Below are 25000 nucleotides of genomic sequence, written 5' to 3' on the forward strand. Positions count from 1 at the left end.
ACATATCCTAGCTGAGTCAGTCTCCATACCATAACATATCCTAGCTGAGTCAGTCTCCATACCATAACTCATCCTAGCTGAGTCAGTCTCCATACCATATCCTAGCTGAGTCAGTCTCCATACCATAACTCATCCTAGCTGAGTCAGTCTCCATACCATAACACATCCTAGCTGATCACTGAGTCAGTCTCCATACCATAACACATCCTAGCTGAGTCAGTCTCCATACCATAACACATCCTAGCTGATCACTGAGTCAGTCTCCATACCATAACTCATCCTAGCTGATCACTGAGTCAGTCTCCATACCATAACACATCCTAGCTGAGTCAGTCTCCATACCATAACACATCCTTCGTTAATGATGTAGACTCCTCTCCCTGCTGGCTGTTCACGTTAATGATGTAGACTCCTCTCCCTGCTGGCTGTTTACGTTAATTACCTGGATTATATTTATATTGGTAGCTCAATTGGGTGGTGGGGGGGGGGGGGTTATAATATAGCTAGCAGGCTGAATTGGGTGGTGGGGGGGTTATAATATAGCTAGCGGGCTGAATTGGGTGGTGGGGGGGGTTATAATATAGCTAGCAGGCTGAATTGGGTGGTGGGGGGAGGTTATAATATAGCTAGCAGGCTGAATTGGGTGGTGGGGGGGGGGGGGGTTATAATATAGCTAGCAGGCTGAATTGGGTGGTGGTGGGGGGGTTATAATATAGCTAGCAGGCTGAATTGGGTGGTGGGGGGGTTATAATATAGCTAGCAGGCTGAATTGGGTGGTGGGGGGTTATAATATAGCTAGCAGGCTGAATTGGGTGGTGGGGGGGTTATAATATAGCTAGCAGGCTGAATTGGGTGGTGGGGGTGGGGGTTATAATATAGCTAGCAGGCTGAATTGGGGGTGGTGGTGGGTGGGGGGGGGTTATAATATAGCTAGCAGGCTGAATTGGGTGGTGGTGGGGGTTATAATATAGCTAGCAGGCTGAATTGGGTGGTGGGGGGGGGTTATAATATAGCTAGCAGGCTGAATTGGGTGGTGGGGGGTTATAATATAGCTAGCAGGCTGAATTGGGTGGTGGGGGGGGTTATAATATAGCTAGCAGGCTGAATTGGGTGGTGGGGGGGTTATAATATAGCTAGCAGGCTGAATTGGGTGGGGGGGGTTATAATATAGCTAGCAGGCTGAATTGGGTGGGGGGGGGGTTATAATATAGCTAGCAGGCTGAATTGGGTGGGGGGGGGTTATATACTATAGCTAGCAGGCTGAATTTGGTGGGGGGTGGTTTTTACTATAGCTAGCGGGCTGAATTTGGTAGGGGGGGGTGGTTTTTACTATAGCTAGCGGGCTGAATTGGGTGGGGAGGGTGGTTTATACTATAGCTAGCAGGCTGAATTGGGTGGGGAGGGCTAGCAGGCTGAATTGGGTGGGGAGGGTAGTTTATACTATAGCTAGCAGGCTGAATTGGGTGGTGGTGGGGGGGTTATAATATAGCTAGCAGGCTGAATTGGGTGGTAGCAGGCTGAATTGGGGGGGGGTTATAATATAGCTAGCAGGCTGAATTGGGTGGTGGGGGGGGTTATAATATAGCTAGCAGGCTGAATTGGGTGGGGGGTTATAATATAGCTAGCAGGCTGAATTGGGTGGGGGGGGGGGTTATACTATAGCTAGCAGGCTGAATTTGGTGGGAGGGGTGGTTTTTACTATAGCTAGCGGGCTGAATTTGGTGGGGAGGGTGGTTTATACTATAGCTAGCAGGCTGAATTGGGTGGGGAGGGCTAGCAGGCTGAATTGGGTGGGGAGGGTAGTTTATACTATAGCTAGCAGGATGAATTGGGTGGGGAGGGTAGTTTATACTATAGCTAGCAGGCTGAATTGGGTGGGGGGGGTGGTTTATACTATAGCTAGCAGGCTGAATTGGGTGGGGAGGGTAGTTTATACTATAGCTAGCAGGCTGAATTGGGTGGGGAGGGTAGTTTATACTATAGCTAGCAGGCTGAATTGGGTGGGGAGGGTAGTTTATACTATAGCTAGCAGGCTGAATCGGGTGGGGAGGGTAGTTTATACTATAGCTAGCAGGCTGAATTGGGTAGGGAGGGCTAGCAGGCTGAATTGGGTGTGGGGGGGGGGTGTTATAGTACAGCTAGTAGTTGTATTAGTAGCGTAGCTGCGTTACTGAGATGAGGTTGAGTGACTCTCCCTATAGCTGGACGTTGGGTGGATGCTGACTGGATATGCCCGTATCTGAGCATGTAGCCATGTGCGTCTAAATGTATAACTTTAGTGACCTGGCCACGAGACGAAGAGCACCAGCCCTGTTGCATTTTAACCACCTGATGCAATGACAAAAATCTGAGTCTACACACACACACACACACAATCCCACCACCCCAAGTAAACACGTCTGTAAACCTCACCCTGAGATTCTGGCTTTCCAATCAAGAACAAGCAGACAATGGCTCTGTCACAAATGCTGCCCTATTCCCTATGAAGTGCTCAACTTCTTTTTTTTTTCTTCTTTTTTTTGGCCCAGGGCCCATAGGGCTCTTGAAGGGCTCAAAAGGAGTGCACTATTGGGAATAGGTTATCATCTGGGACAGAGCCCATGTTTAATTAAACACTGATGAGAAAATATATTTAATTTCAAGTGCAATTAATTATTGAGGGCTGTAATTTGAAACTCCGTCTGGAGCCGCTAATGAACCCAATTATACCCCTCTGACAGATGTTTTGACTTGTAACGTGGTTTTGCTCCTACCCGACCCCAGCCCGGCACAGCTCTGTGAGATGAAATGTATCTATTGGTTGGGGAGGTCAGGGTGTTGGTGGGGGGTGTGGGGAGTAGGGGGAGGTGTGGGGAGTAGGGGTAGGTGGGGAGGTATGGGGAGTAGGGGGAGGTGGGGAGGTATGGGGAGTAGGGGGAGGTGGGGAGGTATGAGAAGTAGGGGTAGGTGGGGAGTAGGGGGAGGTGGGGAGGTATGGGGAGTAGGGGGAGGTGGGGAGGTATGGGGAGGTGGGGAGGTATGGGGAGTAGGGGGAGGTGTGGGGAGTAGGGGGAGGTGGGGAGGTATGGGGAGTAGGGGGAGGTGGGGGGAGTAGGGGTAGGTGGGGAGGTATGGGGAGTAGGGGGAGGTATGGGGAGTAGGGGGAGGTATGGGGAGTAGGGGGAGGTGGGGAGGTATGGGGAGTAGGGGGAGGTATGGGGAGTAGGGGGAGGTGGGGAGGTATGGGGAGTAGGGGGATGTATGGGGAGTAGGGGGAGGTATGGGGAGTAGGGGAGTAGGGGGAGGTGGGGGGAGTAGGGGTAGGTGGGGAGGTATGGGGAGTAGGGGGAGGTATGGGGAGTAGGGGGAGGTATGGGGAGGTATGGGGAGTAGGGGTAGGTGGGGAGGTATGGGAGTAGGGGGAGGTATGGGGAGTAGGGGGAGGTATGGGGAGTAGGGGGAGGTGTGGGAGGTGTGGGGAGTAGGGGGAGGTGTGGGGAGTAGGGGGAGGTGTGGGGAGTAGGGGGAGGTGTGGGGAGTAGGGGGAGGTTTGGGGAGTAGGGGGAGGTATGGGGAGTAGGGGGGAGGTGTGGGGAGTAGTGGGAGGTATGGGGAGTAGGGGGGGGTATGGGGAGTAGGGGGAGGTATTGGGAGTAGGGGGAGGTGTGGGGAGTAGGGGGAGGTGAGGGGAGTAGGGGGAGGTATGGGGAGTAGGGGGAGGTGTGGGGAGTAAGGGGAGGTGTGGGGAGTAAGGGGAGGTATGGGGAGTAGGGGGAGGTATGGGGAGTAGGGGGAGGTGTGGGGAGTAAGGGGAGGTGGGGAGGTATGGGGAGTAGGTGTAGGTGGGGAGGTATGGGGAGGTATGGGGAGTAGGGGGAGGTATGGGGAGTAGGGGGAGGTATGGGGAGTAGGGGGAGGTGGGGAGGTATGGGGAGTATGAGGAGTAGGGGGAGGTATGGGGAGTAGCGGGAGGTGGGGAGGTATGGGGAGTAGGGGGAGGTATGAGGAGTAGTGGGAGGTGGGGATTAGGGGGAGGTGGGGAGGTATGGGGAGTAGGGGGAGGTATGGGGAGTAGGGGGAGGTATGGGGAGGTATGGGGAGTAGGGGGAGGTGGGGAGTAGGGGGAGGTATGGGGAGGTGGGGGAGGTGGGGAGGTATGGGGAGTAGGGGGAGGTATGGGGAGTAGGGGGAGGTATGGGGAGTAGGGGGAGGTGGGGAGGTATGGGGAGTAGGGGGAGGTATGGGGAGGTATGGGGAGTAGGGGGAGTAGGGGGAGGTAGGGAGGTATGGGAAGTAGGGGGAGGTATGGGGAGTAGGGGGAGGTGGGGAGGTAGGGGGAGGTGGGGGAGATGGGGAGGTATGGGGAGTAGGGGGAGGTATGAGGTGTGGGGAGTAGGGGGAGGTGGGGAGGTATGGGGAGTAGGGGGAGATATGAGGTATGGGGAGTAGGGGGAGGTGGGGAGGTATGGGGAGTAGGGGGAGGTATGAGGAGTAGTGGGAGGTGGGGATTAGGGGGAGGTGGGGAGGTATGGGGAGTAGGGGGAGGTATGGGGAGTAGGGGGAGGTATGGGGAGGTATGGGGAGTAGGGGGAGTAGGGGGAGGTACGGGGAGTAGGGGTAGGTATGAGGTATGGGGAGTAGGGGGAGGTGGGGAGGTCACAACCCCACCTAGTTGATCCTCTGCTCTGTCTGTGGTTATGTTTCAGCAGGACTCATAGTCCACTCTTTATCCATCTCAGGGCTCCCAGCGGTAGGCCTGTTTGTTATCCATCTCAGGGCTCCCAGCGGTAGGCCTGTTTGTTATCCATCTCAGGGCTGACAGCGGTAGGCCTGTTTGTTATCCATCTCAGGGCTCCCAGCGGTAGGCCTGTGGGTTATCCATCTCAGGGCTCCCAGCGGTAGGCCTGTGGGTTATCCATCTCAGGGCTGACAGCGGTAGGCCTGTGGGTTATCCATCTCAGGGCTCCCAGCGGTAGGCCTGTGTGTTATCCATCTCAGGGCTCCCAGCGGTAGGCCTGTTTGTTATCCATCTCAGGGCTCCCAACGGTAGGCCTGTGGGTTATCCATCTCAGGGCTCCCAGCGGTAGGCCTGTGGGTTATCCATCTCAGGGCTCCCAGCGGTAGGCCTGTGGGTTATCCATCTCAGGGCTGACAGCGGTAGGCCTGTGGGTTATCCATCTAAGGACTCCCAGCGGTAGGCCTGTGGGTTATCCATCTAAGGGCTCCCAGCGGTAGGCCTGTTTGTTATCCATCTCCGGGCTGACAGCGGTAGACCTGTGGGTTATCCATCTAAGGGCTCCCAGCGGTAGGCCTGTGGGATATCTGTGTTTTGTCTGCCAATATCGACATTATTTCAATGTGTTTTGGAGTGGCTGATGGATTTAGTGTGGTGCTTTAGATACGTGGACATTTGTTCCTTATGGAAGTCCATCACTGGCCGTAACCCATGTAGCCAGAAGTCTACTAGAGTCCATCAGTAGCCTATACCCTCAGAATTGTCTCTCTGTGTCCCAAATAACAACCTAGTCACTATGTCGTGCAGTGCAGCCTTATGGGCCCCAGTCAAAGGTAGTGCACCTTGTAGGGAATAGCCATCTGTAGCCTTTACCCTCTCTCTCTCTGACAGGAGATGACAGATCGTGTTGGCTGGCTGGTATAGCAGAGAACTGACAGGTACTTCTGAGCCTCTCAGTCCGATTGACAAATGATTCTGTACTTTTGATATAGTGACACCGTATTCTTGCTGAAACTGCTCTTTTATTATTGCTTTTTATCTTTGAAAATATCAACCAGCTTTCAGAGATTACTAGGAGAAAGACAACTTACCAGCTCAAGCAGAGTCGTCAAAACACACAGTAGGATTTAGGAGACTTACAAAAACCTCTAGACACGTTGACCTACAGAGATGATGTAGTCTTTCCTCTAGACACGTTGACCTACAGAGATGATGTAGTCTTTCCTTCAGACACGTTGACCTACAGAGATGATGTAGTCTTTCCTCTAGGACACGTTGACCTACAGAGATGATGTAGTCTTTCCTCTAGGACACGTTGACCTACAGAGATGATGTAGTCTTTCCTCTAGACACGTTGACCTACAGAGATGATGTAGTCTTTCCTCTAGACACGTTGACCTACAGAGATGATGTAGTCTTTCCTCTAGACACGTTGACCTACAGAGATGATGTAGTCTTTCCTCTAGACACGTTGACCTACAGAGATGATGTAGTCTTTCCTCTAGACACGTTGACCTACAGAGATGATGTAGTCTTTCCTCTAGACACGTTGACCTACAGCGATGATGTAGTCTTTCCTCTAGACACGTTGACCTACAGAGATGATGTAGTCTTTCCTCTAGACACGTTGACCTACAGAGATGATGTAGTCTTTCCTCTAGACACGTTGACCTACAGATATGGAATCATGTAGTAACCAAAAAAAGTGTTAACCTGTTGAAACTCCCCATCCTGGATCCGGGATCGTGACTAAAGCCTCAGGCTCATTAGCATAACGCAACGTTAGCGATTTCTGAAAATCGCAAATAAAATGAAAATAATGTGCCTGCTCTCAAGCTTAGCCTTTTCTTAACAACACTGTCATCTCAGATTTTCAAAATATGCTTTTGAACCATAGCAATTGACTAATTTGTGTAAGAGTATGCTAAGCTAGCTTAGCATTTTGAGTAGCATTTAGCACGCAACATTTTCACAAAAACCAGATAACCAAATAAATAAAATCATTTACCTTTGAAGAGCTTCGGATGTTTTCAATGAGGAGACTCTCAGTTACATACCAAATGCGCAGTTTTTCCTGAAAGCGTCTGTGTGTAGGAGAAATCGTTCCGTTTTGTACATCACATTTGGCTACCGAAACGAACCGAAAATTCAGTCACCTACAACGTCAAACTTTTTCCGAATTAACTCCATAATATTGACCGAAACATGGCAAACGTTGTTTGGAATCAATCCTCAAGGTGTTTTTTCACATATCTCTTCATTGATATATCGTTCGTGGAAGCCTGCATTCTCCTCTGAATTCTGTGGAAAAATACTTGCAGCTGACTTTTGCGCACCAATTTCGGCGCAGGACACCGGGCGGACACCTGGTAAATGTGGTCTCTTATGGTCAATCTTCCAATGATGTGCCTACAAATATGTCACAATGCTGCAGACACCTTGGGGAAACGACAGAAAGGGCAGACTTACTCCTCTCGCATTCACAGCCATATAAGGAGACAATGGGAAACAGAGCCTCAAAAATCCTGCTCATTTCCTGGTTGCCGTCTCATCTTGGTTTTGCCTGAAGCTCACGTTCTAGGGCACGCACAGAAAATATCTTTGCAGTTCTGGACACGTCAGAGTGTTTTCTTTCGAAAGCTATCAATTATATGCATAGTCGAGCATCTTTTTGTGACAAAATATCTTGTTTAAAACGGGAACGTTTTTCATCCAAAAATGAAATTGCGCCCCTAGAGTTTAAAACAGGTTAAACAAATCATAATATATTTTATATTTGAGATTCTTCAAAGTTGCCACCCTTTGCTTTGCACACTCTTGGCATTCTCTCCACCAGCTTCACCTGGAATGATTTTCCAACAGTCTTGAAGGAGGCTTTTCCTTCACTCTGTGGTCCAACTCATCCCAAACCATCTCAATTGGGTTGAGGTTGGGTGATTGTGGAGGCCAGGTCATCTGATGCAGCACTCCATCACTCTCCTTCTTGGTCAAATAGCCCTTACACAACCTGGAGGTGTGTTGGGTCATTGTCCTGTTGAAAACCAAATGATAGTCCCACTAAGCGCAAACCAGATGGGATGGCGTATCGCTGCAGAATGCTGACTGATTGTTGTCCTATGGACAGAGTCTCCCACCTCAGCTGTAGATCTCTGCAGTTCATCCAGAGTGTTCATGCGCCTCTTGGCTGCATCTCTGATCAGTCTTCTCCTTGTATGAGCTGAAAGTTTAGAGGGACGGCCAGGTCTTGGTAGATTTGCAGTGGTCTGATACTCCTTCCATTTCAATATTATCGCTTGCACAGTGCTCCTTGGGATGTTTAAAGCTTGGGAAATCTTTTTGTATCCAAATCCGGCTTTAAACTTCTTCACAACAGTATCTCAGACCTGCCTGGTGTGTTCCTTGTTCTTCATGATGCTCTCTGCGCTTTTAACGGACCTCTGAGACTATCACAGTGCAGGTGCATTTATACAGAGACTTGATTACACACAGGTGGATTGTATTTATCATCATTAGTCATTTAGGTCAACATTGGATCATTCAGAGATCCTCACTGAACTCCTGGAGAGAGTTTGCTGCACTGAAAGTAAAGGGGCTGAATAATTTTGCACGCCCAATTTTTCAGTTTTTGATTTGTTAAAAAAGTTTGAAATATCCAATAAATGTCATTCCACTTCATGATTGTGTCCCACTTGTTGTTGATTCTTCACAAAAAAAATACAGTTTTAAATCTTTATGTTTGAAGCCTGAAATGTGGCAAAAGTTCGCAAAGTTCAAGGGGGCCGAATACTTTCGCAAGGCACTGTATGTAGATAGAATATATAGTATAACTGTATATGTAGATAGCATATATAGTATATATGTAGAATATGTAGATAGAATATATAGTATATCTGTAGAATACATGGATGGAAATGTATATGAACAGCAATAGTTATATAGGATGAGCCTGGACTAGAATACAGTACATACATATGAAATGAGTAAAGCATTATGTAAACATGATTAAAGTGACCAGTGTTCCATGTTTAGTATATAGGGCAGCAGCCTCTAAGGTACAGGGATGAGTAACAGGGTGGTATGCGGCTAGTGACAGGGACTACGTTCAGGGCAGGGTATTGGGTTGAGGCCGGCTAGTGACAGGGACTAAGTACAGGGCAGGGTATTGGGTTGAGGCCGGCTAGTGACAGGGACTAAGTACAGGGCAGGGTATTGGGTTGAGGCCGGCTAGTGACAGGGACTACGTTCAGGGCAGGATATTGGGTTGAGGCCGGCTAGTGACAGGGACTAAGTTCAGAGCAGGGTATTGGGTTGAGGCCGGCTAGTGACAGGGACTAAGTTCAGGGCAGGGTATTGGGTTGAGGCCGGCTAGTGACAGGGACTAAGTTCAGGGCAGGGTATTGGGTTGAGGCCGGCTAGTGACAGGGACTAAGTTCAGGGCAGGGTATTGGGTTGAGGCCGGCTAGTGACAGGGACTAAGTTCAGGGCAGGGTATTGGGTTGAGGCAGGCTAGTGACAGGGACTAAGTTCAGGGCAGGGTATTGGGTTCAGGCCGGCTAGTGACAAGGACTAAGTTCAGGGCAGGGTATTGGGTTGAGGCCGGCTAGTGATGGCTATTTAACAGTCTGATGGCCTTGAGATAGAAGCTGTTTTTCAGTCTCTCGGTCCCTGCTTTGATGCACCTGTACTGACCTCGCCTTCTGGATGATAGCGGGGTGAACAGGCAGTGGCTCGGGTGGTTGTTGTCCTTGATGATCTTTTTGGCCTTCTTGAGAGATGAGCCTGTCTGTCTGTTGGCCTGTTTCATTTCTCTCATTCCATTCCAATTGGAAGTCTTCTGCTTTCTCCATGAGAGTGTGAACTTTGCCATAGCTAGCTGGGGAAGTGAACATTATTAACATAAATCTCTCATCAGACCATAAATGTAAGCAATAAAACACCCGTCCCTCGGCCCATCTGTCCCTCTATCCCTCCACCCCCTTGTCCCTCTATCCCTCCACCCCCTTGTCCCTCTATCCCTCCGCCCATCTGTCCCCTCGTCCCTGCCTCCTCCAGTACTGGCTGTGGAGTTGTCTGTCACTGGAGGACAGATTGCTGGGGTTGTGTTGTTCCGTCTCCGACCGGGCCGTTCCTTTTGTTTTGTAACTGGACGTTGAACCAGCAGAAACAGATACCTGGCAGAGCATCAAAGAGCACCAGGCGATGGTGGTGGTACCAGGCGATGGTGGTGATACCAGCCATCCCCTGTCCCAACTGTCTCCATCCATCCAGCTATCCAGCCCTGTCCCAACTGTCTCCATCCATCCAGCCCTGTCCCAACTGTCTCCATCCATCCCATGTCCCAACTGTCTCCATCCATCCAGCCATCCAGCCCTGTCCCAACTGACTCCATCCATCCAGTCACCCCATGTCCCAACTGTCTCCATCATCCAGCCATCCTTCCCCTGTCCCAACTGTCTCCATCCATCCAGCCATCCAGCCCTGTCCCAACTGTCTCCATCCATCCAGCTATACAGCCCTGTCCCAACTGTCTCCATCATCCAGCCATCCAGCCCTGTCCCAACTCTCTCCATCCATCCAGCTATACAGCCCTGTCCCAACTGTCTCCAGCCATCCAGCCCCTGTCCCAACTGTCTCCATCCATCCAGCCATGTCCCAACTGTCTTCATCCATCCAGCCATGTCCCAACTGTCTCCATCCAGACATCCATACCCTGTCCCAACTGTCTCCATCCATCCCCTGTCCCAACGGTCTCTATCCATCCATCCATCCATCCCCTGTCCCAACTGTATCCATCCATCCATCCATCCCCTGTCCCAACTGTATCCATCCAACCCTGTCCCAACTGTCTCCATCCATCCCCTGTCCCAACTGTCTCCATCCATCCCCTGTCCCAACTGTCTCCATCCATCCCCTGTCCCAACTGTCTCCATCCATCCCCTGTCCCAACTGTCTCCATCCATCCCCTGTCCCAACTGTCTCCATCCAGCCCCTGTCCCAACTGTCTCCATCCATCCCCTGTCCCAACTGTATCCATCCAGCCCCTGTCCCAACTGTCTCCATCCATCCCCTGTCCCAACTGTCTCCATCCATCCCCTGTCCCAACTGTCTCCATCCATCCCCTGTCCCAACTGTCTCCATCCAGCCCCTGTCCCAACTGTCTCCATCCATCCCCTGTCCCAACTGTCTCCATCCAGCCCCTGTCCCAACTGTCTCCATCCAGCCCCTGTCCCAACTGTCTCCATCCAGCCCCTGTCCCAACTGTCTCCATCCATCCCCTGTCCCAACTGTCTCCATCCATCCAGCCCAGCTCTGGTATCTGTGATATGCAGCGAGAAGGTTTCAGTCACGACACATAGGGACACAGCGCCTGGTGAACTCAACTGTTGTTCTGTTACTTTCTCTGCTGCAGCCTTCCTCTGTTCTGTTTCTCAGTGGTGAGGGAGGGATGGGGAGCTTCTTTGAATCGTGCTCAAAGTGACGCCAGGTTGAAGTTAGTTGGAGTAACAAGGTTGTCCTAATGAGAGGCCTGTGTTCTAGCGAGGACCACTGACATGTCGGGAGTTACCGCGCGACGACACAGGTGGGGAGGATGCTGTTTTGTACCGAGGTGCATGTTGTGCCCTCCTTGGCAGGAGGCTGGGATGGGACTCGCCTCGTACCAATTAAGGAGCCAAAAGAAGAAGGAGAGGAGATATATATATATATATAATATCAGGAGCAAGAGACAGAGAGGAGAGCTCTAACCCACTCCGAGGAGGGATATACCCACTACTGTCTGTGCTCTGCTAATGGTCCAGTATCCTTACGCCTCTCCCCTTTGGTTCTCAGTAGTCCTCTCCAACAACTACACTTCAATAGATTGCCAAAGATAAAGGAACCGTTTTATCATGCCGGGCTTCATGCTGCTCCTTCTCAAATTTTAGCTGCTGTAATATCCATATGAAAAAGTGAAACTTTCCCCAAGCTATCTTGAAAATCAGTGGGCTACAAAACAGAAAAACAAAGCAGCATTGCCTTGAGGAACGTGTGTCCTAGCAAGCTCACTAGTCTGTCTGTCCATCCTTCAGAGAGTGTCCTGGTCTGTCTGTCTGTCTGTCTGTCTGTCTGTCTGTCTGTCTGTCTGTCTGTCTGTCTGTCCATCATCAGAGAGTGTCCTGGTCTGTCTGTCTGTCTGTCTGTCTGTCTGTCTGTCTGTCTGTCCATCATCAGAGAGTGTCATGTGGACGGACGGTGAATATTAGCATAATTAATCCCTTTTAGACACTTGAGTGCTGGATGTGGCTTCCCTTGCTTCACTCATTATGCAGAACTTCTCACCCAGGAACATAACCTCTCACCCAGGAACAGAACCTCTCACCCAGGAACAGAACCTCTCACCCAGGGTCAGAACTTCTCACCCAGGAACAGAACCTCTCACCCAGGAACAGAACCTCTCACCCAGGAACAGAACCTCTCACCCAGGAACAGAACCTCTCATCCAGGAACAGAACCTCTCACCCAGGAACAGAACCTCTCACCCAGGAACAGAACCTCTCACCCAGGAACAGAACCTCTCACCCAGGAACAGAACCTCTCACCCAGGAACAGAACCTCTCACCCAGGAACAGAACCTCTCACCCAGGGTCAGAACCTCTCACCCAGGAACAGAACCTCTCACCCAGGGTCAGAACCTCTCACCCAGGGTCAGAACCTGTCACCCATGGACAGAATCTCTCTCACAGAGACAGAACCATGTCACCATATGTCCTGTTACTTTTAAAACACCACTTCATTTATATTTTACAGTAAAGATTTAAGGAAATATTTTGACTTAAGAAAGCAAGAAGAACTGTTCTGCCACGAGACCTTACCTTGACGCTGGGACAGATATATATATATATATATATAGCAGGACCTGAATGGACAAACCTAACCTGATCTGTTGGTGCTGTCTAGCCAACTCCTATGGTCATTGGTGTCAATAAAACTAGCCTGGTCCCAGATCTGTTGGTGCTGTCTAGCCAACTCCTATGGTCATTGGTGTCAATAAGACTAGCCTGGTCCCAGATCTGTTTGTGCTGTCTAGCCAACTCCTATGGTCATTGGTGTCAATACGACTAGCCTGGTCCCAGATCTGTTGGTGCTGTCTAGCCAACTCCTATGGTCATTGGTGTCAATTAGACTAGCCTGGTCCCAGATCTGTTGGTGCTGTCTAGCCAACTCCTATGGTCATTGTCGTGTGACCAAACAGATCTGGGACCAGCCTAGGATGGAGGAATCAGCCAGGGTATTGGTCTCTCTTCTCAATCTGTATTTAACAGAAGAGGTTACCACGGTGATGAGAGAGGATGTTGTTTATTTATGAATGTATTCATCTCAACGAGGCCAGATTACATCTGGAATCAGACACATAATGGGTTTTAGCTGCTCGTTTGGAGCTAATGCCAGAATCTGGGCTAGCAAGTCAAGCCAACGTCCCCTGGTTGTAAAGCACTGATGGATGGATCATTTAATTAATCTATTTTAACACACACACACACACACCGTGTCACTACCACAGGTTGTTAGTGACCTTCCTGAGCGGACATCATAACAGTGTGATTTTGTCATAAATTGGTGTGTGTGTGTCTCAAGGGGCACCACTCCTTCCATACCCTCCCCATTTCAACCAGTTCCTCTCCTCTCCTCTCCTCTCCTCTCCTCTCCTCTCCTCTCCTCTCCTCTCCTCTCCTGGTCTTCCTGCTGACTGGGTCATTCCATACCCTCCCCATTCCTCTCCTCTCCTGGTCTTCCTGCTGACTAGGTCATTCCATACCCTCCCCTCTCCTCTCCTCTCCTGGTCTTCCTGCTGACTAGGTCATTCCATACCCTCCCCTCTCCTCTCCTCTCCTGGTCTTCCTGCTGACTAGGTCATTCCATACCCTCCCCATTCCTCTCCTCTCCTGGTCTTCCTGCTGACTAGGTCATTCCATACCCTCCCCATTCCTCTCCTCTCCTGGTCTTCCTGCTGACTAGGTCATTCCATACCCTCCCCATTCCTCTCCTCTCCTGGTCTTCCTGCTGACTAGGTCATTCCATACCCTCCCCATTCCTCTCCTCTCCTGGTCTTCCTGCTGACTAGGTCATTCCATACCCTCCCCATTCCTCTCCTCTCCTGGTCTTCCTGCTGACTAGGTCATTCCATACCCTCCCCTCTCCTCTCCTCTCCTGGTCTTCCTGCTGACTAGGTCATTCCATACCCTCCCCATTCCTCTCCTCTCCTGGTCTTCCTGCTGACTGGGTCATTCCATACCCTCCCCATTCAACCAGTTCCTCTCCTCTTCTCCTCTTTTCTCTTCTTCCTGCTGACTGGGTCATTCCACACCCTCCCCATTATCTCCTCTTCTCCTCTTTTCTCTTCTTCCTGCTGACTGGGTCATTCCATACCCTCCCCATTATCTCCTCCTCTCCTCTCTTCTGTTCTTGCTGCTGACTGGGTCATTCCACACCCTCCCCATTCAACCAGTTCCCTTTCTCTCCTCCTCCTCCTCCTCTGTTCTTCCTGCTGACTGGGTTCTTCTCTTGTATCTCTACCTCGGCGTTGTATGAAGTAGTAAGGTAATGGTGATGAGAAGAATAGCAGGGTCCTGGGGGGAATGAGCCGAGAGCTAGACCAAGGCTGTGTTCTGTTTGGGCACATCAGGGTGTGTGTGTGTGGGGGGGGGGTGTCTCAAATCACACCCTATACCCTACGTAGTGCAGTACTTTTGATAGGGAATAGGGTGTTATTTATGCCATGACAGATTTGTCCTCAGGGTTTATGACTCCTGGTTTCACTCTCCTGTTAGATGTTACCTGATCAGCATTTCTGACAGAATGGCAACATTAACCATTAAACTACTGTATTGTTTTACACTGTGACCTTTGACCTGATTATGTTGGCGTGTAGTTCATATAGAGAGATGTCAGCTAGAGAGGTCACCAAGTCAACATTCACGCAGTCGTTGCGATATTATTAAAGAAAGATTCAGGACGGCAGCTTAGTTCCCATCTAAAGTGAATTGCATTGTGGGTTTCAGAAGGCAAGCTTCTAAAGTGAATTGCATTGTGGGTTTCAGAAGGCAAGCTTCTAAAGTGAATTGCACTGTGGGTTTCAGAAGACAAGCTTCTAAAGTGAATTGCATTGTGGGTTTCAGAAGACAAGCTTCTTTGTCAGAGCTATCACATTTTAGTATTGTTTTGTAACACCGTGGGTTTCTACAGTGTCTAGCCTGTAGGTTAGGAACATCAGTACCCTTCAAAATCAACAACGGTCCATGCTTAGTTATCTCATGTTGGGCAATCACTTGATTAGACTAACCAAAACTATTTTCACATCTGAATAAATTAACATGTAGATGAACCCAAAAAAGGGCAACCCTCGGACTGACAGTGTTTTGTGTGGTCCTGTTGTAGCTCAGTACCTTAACAACCCTCGGACTGACAGTGCTTTGTGTGGTCCTGTTGTAGCTCAGTACCTTAACAACCCTCGGACTGACAGTGCTTTGTGTGGTCTCGTTGTAGCTCAGTACCTTAACAACCCTCAGACTGACAGTCCTTAACAACACTCGGACTGACAGTGCTTTGTGTGGTACTGTTGTAGCTCGGTACCTTAACAACCCTCGGACTGACAGTGCTTTGTGTGGTCTCGTTGTAGCTCAGTACCTTAACAACCCTCGGACTGACAGTCCTTAACAACCCTCGGACTGACAGTGCTTTGTGTGGTACTGTTGTAGCTCAGTACCTTAACAACCCTCGGACTGACAGTGCTTTGTGTGGTACTGTTGTAGCTCAGTACCTTAACAACCCTCAGACTGACAGTGCTTTGTGTGGTCCCGTTGTAGCTCAGTACCTTAACAACCCTCGGACTGACAGTGCTTTGTGTGGTCTCGTTGTAGCTCAGTACCTTAACAACCCTCGGACTGACAGTCCTTAACAACCCTCGGACTGACAGTGCTTTGTGTGGTCCTGTTGTAGCTCAGTACCTTAACAACCCTCGGACTGACAGTGCTTTGTGTGGTCCCGTTGTAGCTCAGTACCTTAACAACCCTCGGACTGACAGTGCTTTGTGTGGTCCTGTTGTAGCTCAGTACCTTAACAACCCTCGGACTGACAGTGCTTTGTGTGGTCCTGTTGTAGCTCAGTACCTTAACAACCCTCATACTGACAGTCCTTAACAACCCTCGGACTGACAGTGCTTTGTGTGGTACTGTTGTAGCTCGGTACCTTAACAACCCTCGGACTGACAGTGCTTTGTGTGGTCTCGTTGTAGCTCAGTACCTTAACAACCCTCAGACTGACAGTGCTTTGTGTGGTACTGTTGTAGCTCAGTACCTTAACAACCCTCGGACTGACAGTGCTTTGTGTGGTACTGTTGTAGCTCAGTACCTTAACAACCCTCAGACTGACAGTCCTTAATAACCCTCGGACTGACAGTGCTTTGTGTGGTCCTGTTGTAGCTCAGTACCTTAACAAAAGTTATTGCCTAGTCGTATTTAGTTGGGGTTCATTCTCTATGTCTGTTCTGTTGAAGCCATGCACCTGTTCGGTCTCAACTGGCACCTACAGCCCATGCAGGGACAGATGTCCCAGCTGTCGGAGGACAACACCAGCGGTCTGCCCCTACCTACCGACCTCAGCTTGCCACCCCTGGGCAACACTGGCCTGGAGCTGCCCGACCGCAGGGCCAAGAACGACGGTAAGGAGATGAGCTTACTTACACGTACATCTCACATTTATCTCACCTCATTTTCTCACATTGTATATAGACTTATTTTTCTACTGTATTATTGACTGTATGTTTGTTTTACTCCATGTGTAACTCTGTGTCGTTGTATGTGTCGAACTGCTTTGCTTTATCTTGGCCAGGTCGCAGTTGTAAATGAGAACTTGTTCTCAACTAGCCTACCTGGTTAAATAAAGGTGTTCTCAACTAGCCTCCATGGTTAAATAAAGGTGTTCTCAACTAGCCTACCTGGTTAAATGAAGGTGTTCTCAACTAGCCTACCTGGTTAAATAAAGGTGTTCTCAACTAGCCTACCTGGTTAAATAAAGGTGTTCTCAACTAGCCTACCTGGTTAAATAAAGGTGTTCTCAACTAGCCTACCTGGTTAAATAAAGGTGTTCTCAACTAGCCTACCTGGTTAAATAAAGGGGAAATTTAAATAAAAACATTTATTTTAGCTGGTGTAACAGACACATGGGTATTCAGTGCCTAAGGAAAGTATTCAGACCCCTTGACTTCTTCCACATTTTGTTACGTTACAGCCTTATTCTAGAATTTATTAAATAGTTTTTCCCCTCATCAATCTACACACTATACCCCATAATGACATCCCAATACCCCATAATGACATCCCAATACCCCATAATGACATCACAATACCCCATAATGACATCCCAATACCCCGTAATGACGTCACAATACCCCGTAATGACATCACAATACCCCGTAATGACATCCCAATACCCCGTAATAACATCCCAATACCCCATAATGACATCACAGTACCCCATAATGACATCACAATACCCCATAATGACATCCCAATACCCCGTAATGACATCCCAATACCCCGTAATGACATCACAATACCCCATAATGACATCACAATACCCCATAATGACATCACAATACCCCGTAATGGCATCACAATATAATGACTATGGGGTATTTAAAAAAAAAAGTTTGGTAATGAAAATAAATAAATATCACATTTCCATGAGTATTCAGACCCTTTACTCAGTACTTTGTTGAAGCATCTTTGGCAGCGATTACAGCGTTGAGTCTCCTTGGGTATGATGCTACAAGCTTGGCACACCTGTATTTGAGGAGTTTCTCCCATTCTTCTCTGCAGATCCTCTCAGGCTCTGACAGGTTGATGGGGAGTATTGCTGCACAGCTATTTTCAGATCTCTCCAGAGATATTCGATCGGGTTCAAGTCAGGGCTCTGGCTGGGCCACTCAAGGACATTCAGAGACTTGTCCCGAAGCCACTCCTGTGTTATCTTGGCTGTGTGTTTAGGGTCGTTGTCCTGTTGGATGTTGAACCTTCGCCCCAGTCTGAGTTCCTGAAAGTTCTGGAGCAGGTTTTCATCAAGGATCTCTCTGTACTTTTCTCTGTTCATCTTTCCCTCAATCCTGACTAGTCTCCCAGTCCCTGCCGCTGAAAAACATTCCCACAGCATGATGCTGCCACCACCATGCTTCACCATAGGGATGGTGCTAGGTTTCCTCCAGACGTGATGCTTGGCATTCAGGCCAAAGAGTTCAATCTTGGTTTCATCAGACCAGAGAATCTTGTTTCTAATGGTCAGAGTCCTTTAACTCAAAGCAGACTTAGACTGCTATGTGTCTTTTACCGAGGAGTGGCTTCCGTCTGGCTACTCTACTATAAATGCCTGATTGGTGGAGTGCTGCAGAGATAGTTGTCCTTCTGGAAGGTTGTCCCATCGCCACAGATGAACTCTGGAGCTTTGTCAGAGTAACCATCGGGTTCTTGGTCACCTCCCTGACCAAGGTCCTTCTCCCCCAATTGCTCAGTTTGTCCGGGCGGCCAGCTCGAGGAAGAGTCCTGGTGGTTCCAAACTTCTTCCATTTAAGATTAATGGAGGCCACTGGGGTCTTGGTGACCTTCAATGCTGAATAAATGTTTTGGTACCCTTCCCCAGATCTGTGCCTCGACACAATCCTGTCACTGCTGAAGAAATGTTTTGGTACCCTTCCCCAGATCTGTGCCTCGACACAATCCTGTCACTGCTGAAGAAATGTTTTGGTACCCTTCTCCAGATCTGTGCCTCGACACAATCCTGTCACTGCTGAAGAAATGTTTTGGTACCCTTCCCTAGATCTGTGCCTCGACATCCTGTCACTGCTGAAGAAATGTTTTGGTACCCTTCCCCAGATCTGTGCCTCGACATCCTGTCACTGCTGAAGAAATGTTTTGGTACCCTTCCCCAGATCTGTGCCTCGACACAATCCTGTCACTGCTGAAGAAATGTTTTGGTACCCTTCCCCAGATCTGTGCCTCGACACCATCCTGTCACTATACACAAGGAAAAATAAGACATTTTGAAAGTTGAAGTTGAAATTATAAGTTAAAATTCACGTTAAATGTTTGATCTGACTTGAGTCCCATTTGATTCATTTTCAAAATGCCATGATTGATCGTAAAGAATGTCAATGCTTTTCTTTGCAAAGTTTTCCAAAACTTCCAAGTTGCTAAGTGGCATTTCGGGAAAAGTCCACATTGTCCCAGCTGTCCCTGTGGTATGTAGACAGACAGAAGGATCTTCAGTGTAATCCAATGGAAGACACTGTAAGTGGGGAGGGAGAGGAGGAGAGGAGGGAAGAGGAGAGGAGGGAAGGGAGAGGAGAGGATGAGAGGAGGGAGGGGGAGGAGAGGAGTTTGAAGAGGAGAGGAGGTTGAAGAGGAGAGGGGAAGAGGAGAGGAGAGGAGAGGAGGGGGAGTGAGAGGAGAAGAGGAGGAGAGGAGAGAAGAGGAGAGGAGGTTGAAGAGGAGAGGAGAAGAAGGGAGGGAGAGGAGAGGAGGAGGAGAGGAGGAGAGGAGAGGAGAGGAGGAGAGGAGAGGAAAGGAGAGGGAGGGAGAGGGAGAGGAGAAGAGGAGGTGGAAGAGGATAGGAGAAGAAGGGAGGGAGAGGAGAGGAGGAGAGGAGAGGAGTGTGTGTGTCTTCAGGGACGGCAGATCCAGGGGCTGCTGTAGGGGATTAGCTCCCTCTCTCTGTCCCCTTCAGAACGGATCCACGCCTTTCATCTCCTCTCTTCCTTCTTAGTCTGGTTTGGCCTGGTTTGTCGTCCCTTCCGTTCCCTGGCACAAGAAGAAAGCATGTACTCACCCCATGGTACCAACAACCAACTATCTCAGCTACGGCGACTTTAGGACAGTTTTACACTCCTCCTCTCCTCCTCTCCTCGCCTCTCCTCTCCTCCTCTCCTCTCCTCTCCTCTCCTCTCCTCTCCTCTCCTCTCCTCCTCTCCTCCACTCCTCCTCTCCTCCTCTCCTCTCCTCTCCTCTCCTCCACTCCTCTCCACTCCTCTCCTTTCCTCTCCTCTCCTATCCTCCTCTCCTCCACTCCTCTCCTCCACTCCTCTCCTCCACTCCTCTCCTCCACTCCTCTCCTCTCCTCCACTCCTCCACTCCTCTCCTCCCCTCCACTCCTCCACTCCACTCCTCTCCTCCACTCCTCTCCTCCACTCCACCCCACTCCTCTCCTCTCCTCTCCTCCACTCCTCCACTCCTCTCCTCCCCTCCACTCCTCCACTCCTCTCCTCCACTCCACCCCACTCCTCTCCTCTCCTCTCCTCCACTCCTCCACTCCTCTCCTCCCCTCCACTCCTCCACTCCTCTCCTCCACTCCTCCCCTCTCCTCCCCTCCACTCCTCTCATCCACTCCTCTCCTCCCCTCCACTCCTCTCCTCTCCTCCAATCCACCCCACTCCTCTCCTCTCCTCTCCTCTACTCCACTCCACTCCACTCCTCTCCTCCACCCCACCCCCTCTCCTCTCCTCCCCTCCACTCCTCTCCTCCTCCCTCTCCTTTCCTCTCCTCTCCTCCCCTCCCCTCCACTCCTCTCCTCTCCTCTCCCCTCCCCTCCTTCTCCTCTCCTCTCCAGTATAGTCTATAGACAGCAGGCAAAATTGACCCGTGTAAATAATTCCCAGAGCTTCCATGTAACAACAAGCAGGCACACAAACACACACACACACACACACACACACACACACACACACACACACACACACACACACACACACACACACACACACACACACACACACACATACACACATACACACACACACACACACACACACACACTGTGCTACTTTAGGCCATGAGTGGCAGCCACAGTTGAAGGTAAATCAATAGTTATGGTTTTATAATTGTGCCTTACAGTGCGGCGGTGTCAAGATAAAACCATAGAGATGTGTAGAGATCACAAGTACATCTGTCGCATTACGGCGTCTGTGATCGTACGTGCAGCGCCATTCAGGCCATCTCCATTTTAATGTACTCCATGCTCTTCTTCTACTACTTCTGTGAGTTGACAAACAAACTGAAAGTGTGCATACTGCCCCCTGCAGGGTGTTGTCTGAACAGGTTTAAAGACAATGTTGGTGATTTACTGCCCCCTGTAGTTATGGAATGTTGAGCTGGATGGAATTATGTTGACTACTTCAAAATGGAGAAAGTCCTCTATAGTTCTCTATGAGCCAAGGTGATACTCATCTCTCCTCACTAGAGTCCTCTATACTTCTCTATGAGCCAAGGTGATACTCGTCTCTCCCCACTAGAGTCCTCTATAGTTCTCTATGAGCCAAGGTGATACTCGTCTCTCCTCACTAGAGTTCTCTATACTTCTCTATGAGCCAAGGTGATACTCGTCTCTCCTCACTAGAGTCCTCTATACTTCTCTATGAGCCAAGGTGATACTCGTCTCTCCCCACTAGAGTTCTCTATAGTTCTCTATGAGCCAAGGTGATACTCGTCTCTCCTCACTAGAGTTCTCTATACTTCTCTATGAGCCATGGTGATACTCGTCTCTCCTCACTAGAGTTCTCTATACTTCTCTATGAGCCAAGGTGATACTCATCTCTCCTCACTAGAGTTCTCTATACTTCTCTATGAGCCAAGGTGATACTCGTCTCTCCTCACTAGAGTCCTCTATACTTCTCTATGAGCCATGGTGATACTCGTCTCTCCTCACTAGAGTTCTCTATACTTCTCTATGAGCCATGGTGATACTTGTCTCTCCTCACTAGAGTCCTCTATAGTTCTCTATGAGCCAAGGTGATACTCGTCTCTCCTCACTAGAGTTCTCTAACTCAACTAACTCATCTAACTCAACTAACTCAACTAGCTCAACTAGCTCAACTAGCTCAACTAGCTCAACTAACTCATCTAACTCATCTAACTCAACTAGCTCAACTAACTCATCTAGCTCATCTAACTCAACTATCTCATCGAACTCAACTAGCTCAACTAACCCAACTAGCGTAACTAGCTCATCTAACTCAACTAGCTCAACTAACTTAACTAGCTAGACTAACTTAACTAGCTCAACTAGCTAAACTAGCTCAACTAGCTCATCAAACTCAACTAGCTCAACTAGCTCACCTAACTCAATTAGCTCATCTAACTCAACTACTCCAACTAACTCATCTAACTCAACTAGCTCATCTAACTCATCTAACTCAACTAGCTAATCTAACTCATCTAACTCAACTAGTGTAGGTGTCTTTAGTCCTCATAACCTGAGGGGAGGGGGGGGGGTGATTTGTTCATTGACTGATTCACTGTTCTGTCTACTTTACTGTGATGCAGGTAAAGTGGACAGCCTGTTCCCAGATGACAGCTTCATAGACATGGGGGAGATTGACGTGGGTCGTAAGGTTGCCCAGCGGATACCCCCGGGAGTCTTCTGGAGGTCTCAGGTCTTCGTAGACCACTCCATGTACCTCAAGTTCAACGTGTCTTTAGGCAAAGATGCCCTGGTGGGGATCTACGGCAGGAGAGGCCTGCCACCCTCTCATACACAGGTGGGTACTGACGGACGAACCAGACAGACAGACATTCACCTTCTTTTTCACCTCACACTGTCTATGTCTTAATGATTTACTTCCCAACTCACTGCTACTGCTACTGATTGTGATGTGACTCACTGCTACTGATTGTGATGTGACTCACTGCTACTGATTGTGATGTGACTCACTGCTACTGATTGTGATGTGACTCACTGCTACTGATTGTGATGTGACTCACTGCTACTGATTGTGATGTGACTCACTGCTACTGATTGTGATGTGACTCACTGCTACTGATTGTGATGTGACTCACCACTACTGATTGTGATGTGACTCGCTGCTACTGATTGTGATGTGACTCACTGCTACTGATTGTGATGTGACTCGCTGCTACTGATTGTGATGTGACTCACTGCTACTGATTGTGATGTGACTCGCTGCTACTGATTGTGATGTGACTCACCACTACTGATTGTGATGTGACTCGCTGCTACTGATTGTGATGTGACTCACTGCTACTGATTGTGATGTGACTCGCTGCTACTGATTGTGATGTGACTCACTGCTACTGATTGTGATGTGACTCGCTGCTACTGATTGTGATGTGACTCACCACTACTGATTGTGATGTGACTCGCTGCTACTGATTGTGATGTGACTCACTGCTACTGATTGTGATGTGACTCACTGCTACTGATTGTGATGTGACTCACTGCTACTGATTGTGATGTGACTCACTGCTACTGATTGTGATGTGACTCACTGCTACTGATTGTGATGTGACTCACTGCTACTGATTGTGATGTGACTCACTGCTACTGATTGTGATGTGACTCACTGCTACTGATTGTGATGTGACTCGCTGCTACTGATTGTGATGTGACTCACCACTACTGATTGTGATGTGACTCGCTGCTACTGATTGTGATGTGACTCACCACTACTGATTGTGATGTAACTCACCACTACTGATTGTGATGTGACTCACCACTACTGATTGTGATGTGACTCACCGCTAATGATTGTGATGTGACTCACCACTACTGATTGTGATGTGACTCACCACTACTGATTGTGATGTGACTCACCACTACTGATTGTGATGTGACTCACCACTACTGATTGTGATGTGACTCACTGCTACTGATTGTGATGTGACTCACCAACCCTAAATAATTTCCTCTGTTCATTATTATTTGTTCAAACATGTCTCCTAAAGTCATATTTTCTGTTCTCATCCATTACCTGTGTATCAGACTGCTGTTGCACATTCAGTGAATAGATACATATCTTTATAAATATCTATGTCGGCATTAATACAGAAGGATTTATGGTTGATTCCCTCTTGGCCGTTTCTTTGAAATATCACCTATACAGCACCAGAGTTAAAGACCAAGGGACCCACAGCATTAAAAACATGTGTGCTATGTCCTAAAATGCATCTATCCACTACATAGTGCACTAGTTTTGATCTGAGCCTTATCGGCCGTGGTAGAAAGTAGTACACTACATAAGGACACACACTTCCACTCTGATCTACAAAGACGTGTCAGCTATATATCAACCTTTACTGGGTTGGTGTGACCATCCTATATTTACATACATAAAGATTTATTCTGCTGTAGCTGTTTACGGGGTGAGGGAGAGGGGGAGAGTGAGGGAGATGGAGAGATTGAGGGAGATGGAGAGAGTGAGGAGATGGAGAGAGTGAGGGAGATGGAGCGATTGAGGGAGAGATTGCGGGAGATGGAGAGAGTGAGGGAGATGGAGAGAGTGAGGGAGAGAGTGAGGGAGATGGAGAGATTGAGGGAGAGCTGGAGAGAGTGAGGGAGATGGAGAGAGTGAGGGAGATGGAGAGATTGAGGGAGATGGAGAGAGTGAGGAGATGGAGAGAGTGAGGGACATGGAGAGATTGAGGGAGATGGAGAGATAGAGGGAGAGATTGAGGGAGAGATTGAGAGAGAGATTGAGGGAGAGATTGAGGGAGAGATTGAGGGAGATATTGAGAGAGTGGAAGTTGTAGAGAGAGAATGAGAGCATGAGAAAGAGAGAGAGAGGAGAGGTAGAGATAGATAGATAGAGAGTATGTAACCTTGTATGTCAACAGTAACCTTGGGAAAATCCTCTGCATTATCATTAACAGCAGACTCGTACATGTCCTCAATGAAAACAATGTACTGAGCAAATGTCAAATTGGCTTTTTACCAAATTACCGTACAACAGACCACGTATTCACCCTGCACACCCTAATTGACAACCAAACAAACCAAAACAAAGGAAAAGTCTTCTAATGCATTGTTGATTTCAAAAAAGCCTTCGACTCAATTTGGCATGAGGGTCTGCTATACAAACTGATGGAAAGTGGTGTTGGGGTAAAACATCCGACATTATAAAATCCATGTACACAAACAACAAGTGTGTGGTTAACGGGAACGAGAAAAGTCTGCAGCACCCGGCCTCACCCTACTAGAATCCGAAGTCAAATGTCTGCTGTTTGCTGATGAACTGGTGCTTCTGCCACCAACCAAGGAGGGCCTACAGCAGCACCTAGATCTTCTGCACAGATTCTGTCAGACCTGGGCCCTGCCAGAACTGGGCCCTGACAGACTTGGGCCCTGACAGAACTGGGCCCTGACAGACTTGGGCCCTGACAGTAAATCTCAGTAAGACCAAAATAAGGGTGTTCCAGAAAAGGTCCAGTCACCAAGACCACAAATACAAAATCCATCTAGACACTGTTGCCC

At 48.9% G+C, this 25000-nt stretch overlaps 1 protein-coding gene across 1 annotated transcript in view; it reads left to right on the plus strand.

Moving 5' to 3' along the window:
- Positions 1 to 25000, plus strand: part of tenm4 (teneurin transmembrane protein 4) — a 716895-nt gene that overhangs the window by 354640 nt on the left and 337255 nt on the right. Inside the window, exons 8-9 of the mRNA XM_064985425.1 lie at positions 16245 to 16409; positions 22057 to 22271. Coding sequence (XP_064841497.1) covers positions 16245 to 16409; positions 22057 to 22271 — 380 coding nt within the window. The remainder of the gene's footprint in view (positions 1 to 16244; positions 16410 to 22056; positions 22272 to 25000) is intronic.

Source organism: Oncorhynchus masou, chromosome 13, assembly GCF_036934945.1.
Source record: "Oncorhynchus masou masou isolate Uvic2021 chromosome 13, UVic_Omas_1.1, whole genome shotgun sequence".
NCBI lineage: Eukaryota > Metazoa > Chordata > Actinopteri > Salmoniformes > Salmonidae > Oncorhynchus > Oncorhynchus masou.